Source organism: Rhodnius prolixus, unplaced genomic scaffold (assembly GCF_049639745.1).
Source record: "Rhodnius prolixus isolate KJV_2025 unplaced genomic scaffold, Rpr scaffold_7, whole genome shotgun sequence".
NCBI classification, from domain to species: domain Eukaryota; kingdom Metazoa; phylum Arthropoda; class Insecta; order Hemiptera; family Reduviidae; genus Rhodnius; species Rhodnius prolixus.
The window spans coordinates 4,199,480-4,209,307 of record NW_027411582.1 but is presented as its reverse complement, the minus strand read 5'-3'; the positions used below and the strand labels follow the sequence as shown (position 1 = coordinate 4,209,307).

The window sequence follows — 9,828 nt, the reverse complement described above, 5'->3', positions numbered from 1 at the left end:
AGGTGTTAGTTTTAGTTTTGCCGAAAACATCGATACTACACATGTAGTAGAGCAACGAATTGTGAAATTTCACATCAAAACTTGGTAAAACCGCTACTGAAACTTATCTTTTATTAAAAGAAGTTTATGGCGATGAATGTTAATCACGTGCGCAAGTTTTTTTAAGTGGTTCAAGTGTTTCCAAGATGGCCGAGAAGACGCCGGAGATGATGACCGCCCGGGTCGCCCTTCCACATCCAAAACGGATGGAAAATATCGATTATAATTAATCAACATTACTACCGCGTGAGTTGCTTGCTCAACTCCGCGTGAAAGAGTAAGGAAAAAAAAAACGACCCGATTTGTGGAAGAACAAGTCACGGGGGTTCTCCATCAATACAACCAGCGCCTACGGCTCACACTGCATTGTCTGTCGCAAGACGACGTTTCTAGCCAAGTACAACATCCCAGTTTTAGGCCTCATCCGCCTTATTCGCCTGAACTGGCCCCCAAGTGACTTTAGATCTGTTCCCCCAAAGTCAAATCTGCATTAAAAAGGAACACGATTTCAGTCCTCCGTTGAAGCTGTGAAAGAAAAAGCCTGTACGCGTCATGCAGGAGCTCAGACAGAAAAAGACTTCCAGCACTGTTTCTGAACAGTGGTAAATTCGCATGGAGCGTTGTAGGGATAGGGGAGGGGTGTATATTGAATTACTAAATATGTTTAAATTTAAAATAAAATGACGGTTATGGTTTTCTCGACCGTTCTTGATAGATGATTTTTGGTGAATATCGTGGTGCGGTCTTAAATAAAAACAACTTTTTTGCTTTATACCAACGTTTCGGTAATTTTTACTACCTTCTTCAGGGTATTATAAAAATAAGTTTGTGAAGTTTAATGTAGAGCTACGAGTCATGAGATCATAACTGTTGAACATCACAAACTTTATTTTATAATACCCTGGAAGAAGGTAGTAAAAATTACCGAAACGTTGGTATAAAGCAAAAAAAGTTGTTCTTATTTAAGACCGCACCTCCGATATTCGCCAAAAATCATTAAAATAAAATGTTTTACAGCAATAGTCTCGTTATTTAATAGCCACACCTCTGTATATTGCAGCCTGCTACTGATGAGGGCACACATCTGAACCAAAATTTGTGCCAAATAGGTCTAGTAATTCAAACCACTTAAAAGCCTTTGAAATAATTAAAAAATTAGCATTTTTAGGCAGCAATAAGCATTAGAATCGTCTTACTTTTAATTCCGTCTCTTTCAAAAATTGGACTAAAATTATAAAATCCCATTTTTGAAAGGAGTGGGGCGCTATTATGCAATCTGAGAGATAAACGTTTTATATATAGACTCAATTTACCTAAAAAAACAAAAAATATAATATTGTTTTTGTAGCATAATTATAATTAATTAATGTATTTGCTAAATAATTATTTGGTTTTTACTCCGTAATATGGGAAATAATCTTTGACTAATCTTTGATTACACATTTATTGTTTGTATTTTTCTTAGATGTTATTTTTTTGTTTTGTTTTATTAAAAACTTCAAGGTATAATAAAGAAATTAAAATTGCTCATCTTATTTATACTCTTTTGATAACATAAAGGCAAGAGATACGATAGTGAAACATTTTTACTTCGAATCAGATCAAAACGAAGGAAACATTTCTTAACACTGTGTTCCTAGGAGGGAAGGGCACAAGATGATGATGATGAAGATGTACGACCTCCAATTACTGGTTTAGCACGGACAATTCCCGGACAGACAGACATACCTCTGGTTGTCATAGTGATCTGGGAGATTCCAGCATACCAGTTACTAGTTGCTAGCTCTACAGTGATGTACAAACTATTGAAACCACCTGGCCAGTTAGGACAATGGATTGTCGCGCTTACAGGTAAATATTATTTTTTTTTGGAATTTCCGCTTATATTTGTGCTCTACGTAAGTTGGTGAAGATTTCCGGTTTTGAGTTTTCAGAGACATACAAGTTTTTTTTTTTTTTTTTTTAAATAAGATCACTAAAAGTATTATTAAAATGTTTTATCTTATTTACTCATAAAATTTAATATCTCTCTCTATCTTCAAATATTCCCAGCGTATCTGCTATCTCGTACACCTGCAATCGCGAGCATGCAACAAAGTGTGTAGCCCACTTGTTGATCTCCTAATCTATAGTAGATCATCTTCAGGTGCTGGGCAGGAATTCAGCCGTCCATTTCTTCAAAGAAGTGTTTCTTCACATCATTTCCAATTTTTTGCTTTAGATTTTAGATTTTAAAATGACGGGGCGGGACCCTATCCCCACGGCACCGCAGCCACAAGAGGCTTATTGTGCCTTCCCCTTTAAATCTAATAGGTGAAACCTCCCCTTCTAAAAAGGTCGAGAGCTTTCCCTGCTAGTTCCTTCTGCGCATTTGCATTTTTTCGGACAGTCAAGCGGCACTGAAGGCCCTCTCTTCCTTCAGAATTAATCTCTTCCCTGGTCTGGGAATGTAAAAAGGCCCTAGATCAACTAGGGCTCGGCACAACAAAGTCCGATTGGAATGGGTGCCGGGCCATGTGGCGATCAAGGGGAATGAAATAGCTGAACAGTTGGCCAGGAATGGGCCTTCATTGGCCCGGAACCAGTCCTAGGGATCACTAGGAGGCTCTCAGAGATTGGATCTGGAGAGAGAACATGAAAAGTACTGGGTAATGCTTCCTGGGGTCAAACACGGCAAGAGAGTTATGCAAGGGCAGAACCAAAGTGACTCTAAGGTTTGGGCAGAAATCAGATTACTCTGAGATTACAGGCCTATTCACAGGGCACGGAAGGTTCAGAAAGCACCTGCACAAGACAGGGGCTTATTAGCTCGGAACCGTTGTGCAGATTGTGCCAGTAGGAAGAGGAAACGGCCTCTCACCTGTTGTTCGATTGCGTTGCAATCTGGGAGACTGCGCTACGACATCTTTGGAACTTTGAGGCCAAAGGAGATAATTTTTTGCTTTAAATCCTCCGTAAATTTCCTGAAGCCTTTATTTCACAACCATCTCTGAGAACCAAGGGCCGCTGCAAATCTTTCATCTTGCCCTTAGGACTTTGATAAAATGCTGCAGTACAGATTGTGCTAATCACAGTGCTCTTAGTATTTGAATACCTTTCACTAGCTTTAAAAAATCTTAACATTTCCTTTTTCTCGTGAATACCAACGGTGAGATAAGAAACGTAAATAAACCAACTTCTAGTCAGCGTATTTTATGATTGATTGAATTTTTGTCGGTGACCAAGACTGTTTTTAAATCATTAACTACGCAACGTTTCGGTTTCCGCTCATTATCCATCTTCAAGTCTATATTTACGACTAACTAGTCTTAATTCTGCGGCGTTCTTTCTTTAGAATTCATAGATTCTGTCAGAAACTATGGAATTTTCACATTTCCAGATCGGAAATGACGTATTCATGATAGTCGAATGTAATAATCTTTTCTTTGTAAATAAACTACTAATTTTTTTTTTACAAAAACAGCTGGGGGGATTCAGATTTTTTAAACCTGGAATTACTTCCGGGATGTAGAAATAATTAGATAAAGCAGATGAAAATATTTTTGTCGGTGACCAAGTCTCTTTTTAAATCATTAACTACACAACGTTTCGGTTTTGACTCAATTACCAATCTTCAAGTCTAATTCTTAGTTTGTGCACAGAAACAACGTAATTTTCACCTTTTTTTTTTTTGGAAGATAGACTTAGGCCTAGTTTTGATTATTTAATAAAAGATAAGTGGCGTATGGTGGGGGAGAGCTTGGTTCGTAGTGGTTGACTTGATAACTGGTATTTCCTGATAGAGATGTAGGAGCTTGGAAATTATATGAGAAATGTAACAGACCGCTGGACATCCCAAGTATACTATATTCTTAATTAATTACAATTGTGCTTTGTGAAATAGTACAACGAATGTTTGATTGAAGGTTGATAGTGTGGACTAACGAACGGTTGTTAAAGGCGGTCTCTTACAAGGCGGTATCAGGAGTTCATAGTTTCAACTGATTATATGTATTCTTCTCCCCAACAAAAGAGGGAGCTCTTTTCTCCATTCTTTATGTGTTTCGTGAAGCTTTTGAACTGCATTTGATTAGTTTCAGTTGTTATTTCTTGTTTGTGTTTCAGCGTGCGTTTGCTCGATGACTTCCGGACAAGCGTTCTCCTGGCCATCTGCCGCTCTGCCGCACATTATCAGCGGAAACGCTGGCTTCAATCTAACGGACAGCGAACAATCCTGGATGGTGACCATAACCTTCCTTGGTAATCTGATCAGTCCCATACCAGCCGGCTATGTGATGGACTCGATTGGTCGCAAGAATACGATGATAATCTTCGACACGTTGATGATTGCTTCCTGGATAATCATTTACTTCAGTAAGGTGGCCTGGGGATTGTATGTGGCCAGGTTTCTGGCCGGTTTATGGGCTGGCATTGTGTATACAGTGGTGCCGGTATTGTTAGGCGAAGTGGTTGCGGCTAAGATTCGCGGCACAATGGGCGGCATATTCGGTGTGATGATGTATGTCGGTGCGTTGTATGAAAGTTTAGTTGGTTTTGGAGATTATGGATTGCTGACCATACTGTCAGCGATTCCTCCAGTTATTCTGTTCTTGGCGCTCTGTTGCCTGCCCGAGTCACCCTACTATTATCTCATGAAAGGAAAAAGAGAGAAAGCAAAGCGTAGCATTGTCTGGCTGCGTGGTAAATGTTTGGACGAAGATCTGGACAAAATGGAACATGCTGTACAAGAGCAAATCGCCAAACGTGGCAATTTCAACGATATTTTCAAAACTTCTGCCGCTCGTCGCGCTTTCTTCATAACGCAGATCTTCGGCATCGTACAACGAGCTGCCGGCGTTACCTTTCTTTTTGCCTACTTAACCATCATACTTCCAGACTCTTGGGTTTCAGCTAAGCAGAGTTTTACCGTACTCTGCCTGGTCTGGATTGGTTCCAGTTTTTTCGCCAGCTGTATTATGGACAGATTTGGCCGTAGAACTTTGATGTTCATCAGTTGTGTGGGCTCCAGCCTCACCATGATCGGCGTATCCATCTGGTTCTATATATACGAGAAGACCAGCTTGGACACTTCCACCACTACGTGGGTACCATTCATCCTACTGATTTTCAATGGATTTTTCTACTCTTTAGGCATTGTCAGCATCCCTACACTATTACAGGGTGAACTTTTCCCAGTGAATATCAAAGGAAAAGCCTCAGCATTATTCTGCATCACTGTGTCCATTGCTTCCGGGATTACCGTTCGTATTTATCAACCATTGAAAGAATACGTAGGAGATTATCCCAATTTTATTATCTGTGCAGTTTCATGTTTTATTGGCGCCGTGTTCACGGCTACCATTATGGTGGAAACCAAAGGACGAACCCTGGAACAAATACAGGACATCCTGGAACAAGGGAAAACTAAGAAGCCGCCCAGATCGGAAATACCAACATGACGGGTCCGAATGTAATGATCTTTTCTTTGTAAATAAAATATTTATTTTTTTACAAAAAAAAACCTGGAATAAACTCTCTCCTCCTGGAATTACTCCCCGGGATGTAGAAATAATTTTGATATAGAGGTAGAAATTCTCTGCCTTATAATAAAAGGAATAGAAGTCTTCATTTTTGGATGACCAGACAGCGGCTCAACAAAAGGTGACCCATTTTGCTGTTTGAATAGGGGCATTTTGTCTCAGGAATGGCTTTCAATCTTTTTAGAATTCGGGAACACATTTCAACTAGACATATTTCTTGCAGATCATAACCCACAAAATGTCAAGAACTACTCAGTATTGGTGAGTAATTAGTAAGAAAATAAAACTAGTAGCAAGTTGCATTGTAACAGTTGCATGAATCTATTGATTTTATTGCATTACTATCGTTATATTGAAAAGTTAATTATTACTTGCAATAGAAGGAAAAGAAGACAAAATACGAGTAAGGTCAAATCTGGAGTTTTTCAACGGTACGATCTTTCCAGCAGTTCTAACAACAGAATAAATTTAATGTGAAGTATATGCTTGATATTGATCACAAACTTCCAGAATATCCGGTCGAACGTTCAGCAATGGAACTCTCATTTCCTGCACTATGTTTTCACCTTTTATTGATGATGAAAAGTCGAAAAAAAAAATTAATTTAAGAGCAATCATAATTCATTTTTTCTTTTTCAAATCACAGAATAATTCCTTTTTAATGGAAATATTTTGAGAATCAGTTTTCTCAAAAGTTAACTTGTAGTCAGCTGTTTTGAAGAATACGTCTTTCGAGATTTGTTGACAAACATCATCTTATGCAGCCGGCTTTTATTAAACACTTCAATTCTTCTTCAATACAGCATAAAACTTGGCAGTTTTTTGCTGGATAGCGAGCGCTATTTGTTCACATGATACAGCTGACCATTAACAGGAAGTCAGTTAGATGACCGGATATTATCATCAACACCTTTTCTGTTTTTTTCTTTTGACGTGAATACTTCTTTAAATTTGCTATCATATGGTGGCAATCCAAAAAACCTAATGATAACAAAATCGGGGGATACAGTTTGGCATTATAGTTTCGAATCTATCCTCTACATCCAAAATTAAATTAGATCACTGGATAGCTAAAGGATCAAAGAATTCATTACGATAAGCGAGGACTGTGACGCATCGCGCACGGTGGTGGGGGAAGCGCCGCCATTTTGAGATAATTTTGCAGCGTATCGAGATTTGCAATTAGTATATAACTTTTGACTCGGAGAAGCTACGATGTTCGTTTAAGTTTTAATCGTCAGCTGTCGTCACAATCTATCGATTGTATATAAAACATTAATGTAAAATAGTGACAGTGAATATATAATAAGGCGTTAGAATAAAAAAATATTATCAAAAATATATAATGTCCTATACGCGTCGAAAAGCCAAAAAACCAAATACAGAGATCGTTTACGGTTGGAAAGGGCTTCTCAAGAACAATCGAATGGTAAAAGTCGCAAAGCCGGTGGAGTCGCCATATATCGCAACATCAATAGCTTTCACTGATTGTAATGAAGTTAACAATGAAATTTCGGAAATTTATTTGGAAATGAAATACGCAAAAGCTAGTGATGTCTGTCTAGAAAAACGAAAAACGCCAATGGCATCTTTAAATTCGTACTCGGGTGTGTGTGTATATCCATCCGGGCACAGCGTTAGCAGAAATTAAAACTCTTTATGTTACGATAGTTGTTAAAATATTCCAAAAACATCTCTAAAATTATACCCGATTACGAGACTGATCTTACTACACCAATAATGATAGTTGGAGACTTTAATGTTGATGTCTCACAAAACCGTTCATTGCCCGACTTCATGCTCAATGCGAGTTCAATTTGTCTAATATTGTAACTTCTCCAACAACGTTAGGTAATAACCTACGAGGGTCGTTTGAAAAGTCCGTGCAAAAATAAAAACTACTTAATTTTTTGGGGTAAACCTTTTTCATTTTTCAACATAGTCTCCTTTTAGGCTTATACACTTCGTCCAACGCTGCTCTAGTTTGTTGATCCCTTCCGAATAAAAGGATTTGTCCAAGTCTGAAAAATAGCCATTGGTTTCTGCAATCACCTCCTCGTTTGAATAAAATCTTTTTCCCGCAAGCCATTTCTTCATATTGGGGAACAAATAGTAGTCCAAGGGAGCCAAGTCTGGAGAATAGGGGGGATGTGAAACGAGTTGGAACCCTATTTCCATTAATTTTGCGACCACAACTGCTGAGTTGTGAGCTGGTGCGTTGTCGTGAAGGAAAAGGACTTTTTTGTGGGCCAATCGTGGGCGTTTTTCTTGCAGCTCGGTTTGCAAACGGTCCAATAACGATGAATAATATGCACCTGTAATAGTTTTACCCTTTTCCAGATAGTCGATGATTATTCCTTGCGAATCCCAAAAGACAGTCGCCATAATCTTTTTTGGCGCAGATTCCCCCTTGGTAACCCATTGTTTAGATTGTTCTTTGGTCTCAGGAGTGTAGTGATGTATCCATGTTTCATCCACAGTGACGAAACGACGCTTAAATTCCTGCGGATTCTTCTGGAACAGCTGCAAACCGTCCTTGCAACACTTCACACGATTTCGTTTTTGGTCAAGCGTGAGCAATCGCGGCACCCATCTTGTGGATAGCTTTGTCATGTCCAAATGTTGATGCAAAATATTATGTACCCGTTCATTCGAGATGCCCACAGTACTAGCAATCTCACGCACTTTCACTCTTCTGTCATCCATCACCATATCATGGATTTTATCAATGATTTCTGGAGTAGTAACCTCAACAGGGCGTCCAGAACGTTCAGCGTCACTTGTGCCACATATGGCCACTCCGAAAATTTTGAAACCACTTATAAACTGTTCTAATCGAAGTCACCATAATGTTTATCAAGCTTCTCTTTAGTCTCCTGAGGCGTTTTTCTTGCAGCTCGGTTTGCAAACGGTCCAATAACGATGAATAATATGCACCTGTAATAGTTTTACCCTTTTCCAGATAGTCGATGATTATTCCTTGCGAATCCCAAAAGACAGTCGCCATAATCTTTTTTGGCGCAGATTCCCCCTTGGTAACCCATTGTTTAGATTGTTCTTTGGTCTCAGGAGTGTAGTGATGTATCCATGTTTCATCCACAGTGACGAAACGACGCTTAAATTCCTGCGGATTCTTCTGGAACAGCTGCAAACCGTCCTTGCAACACTTCACACGATTTCGTTTTTGGTCAAGCGTGAGCAATCGCGGCACCCATCTTGTGGATAGCTTTGTCATGTCCAAATGTTGATGCAAAATATTATGTACCCGTTCATTCGAGATGCCCACAGTACTAGCAATCTCACGCACTTTCACTCTTCTGTCATCCATCACCATATCATGGGTTTTATCAATGATTTTTGGAGTAGTAACCTCAACAGGGCGTCCAGAACGTTCAGCGTCACTTGTGCCCATATGGCCACTCCGAAAATTTTGAAACCACTTATAAACTGTTCTAATCGAAGGTGCAGAGTCACCATAATGTTTATCAATCTTCTCTTTAGTCTCCTGAGGCGTTTTGCCTTTCATAAAGTAGTGTTTAATCAACACACGAAATTCTTTTTCGTCCATTTTTTGAAAATCACTCGACTTCCTCCATTCAAACGAATGCCAAACACAAAGAAATAGACCGATCTGGCCGAAACTTGGTGTGTGTTCTTCCAAGAGATGCTACTAACTAAACATAACCTCGATACGCGCCAGTGGTGCTATCTCTCTGACTTTGCACGGACTTTTCAAACGACCCTCGTATATTGATTTAACGTTTACCAGAAATCTCGATGTATCTTGTACGCCATTTGTGTCGTACTTTTCGTATAACAGACCTATAATTAATAAAGTTATATTGTAACACAGTAATTATTTGTTTCCTTGATTTCATCCTAAATATGTACATAAATAAAAATATTTTATATAAAAAATATAACCCTTTACGTAAACGTATTCTCACGTACAACACACGGCCGTGTCCATGACATAGCCACAATAGAGCTTTTTTTTTTTTTTTTTTTTTTAACGAAACATAAGAGAACAGATTCCCAGGGTACACAGTTATTCCTAAAAACCACTGCTTTATTGATAAAAGAAAAGTTGTCCTTAAATAATTTTTATGTAAATGGTGTTGGTATTATTGGTTTCAGTTTTGGCTTCCGTCTGTGGTTTTTTTTTTTTTTTTTATCTTGCTTTTACAGAAACTTAGAAGTTCAAAGATCATAATTTGCTAAAAAAAATTTTTTTACTAAAATCTGGAGAATTTAAAATAATAAATGGTTT

General features: G+C 38.6%; 1 protein-coding gene across 1 annotated transcript; it reads left to right on the top strand.

Moving 5' to 3' along the window:
- Window positions 1–1,575: 1,575 nt before the first annotated feature.
- Window positions 1,576–5,539, top strand: LOC141446761 (facilitated trehalose transporter Tret1-like). Its single transcript, XM_074113493.1, has 2 exons — window positions 1,576–1,890; window positions 4,144–5,539. The coding sequence occupies exons 1-2, from the start codon at window positions 1,833–1,835 to the stop codon at window positions 5,475–5,477; spliced, it is 1,392 nt and encodes a 463-aa protein (XP_073969594.1). The 5' UTR covers window positions 1,576–1,832; the 3' UTR covers window positions 5,478–5,539.
- The last annotated feature ends 4,289 nt before the right edge of the window (window positions 5,540–9,828 follow it).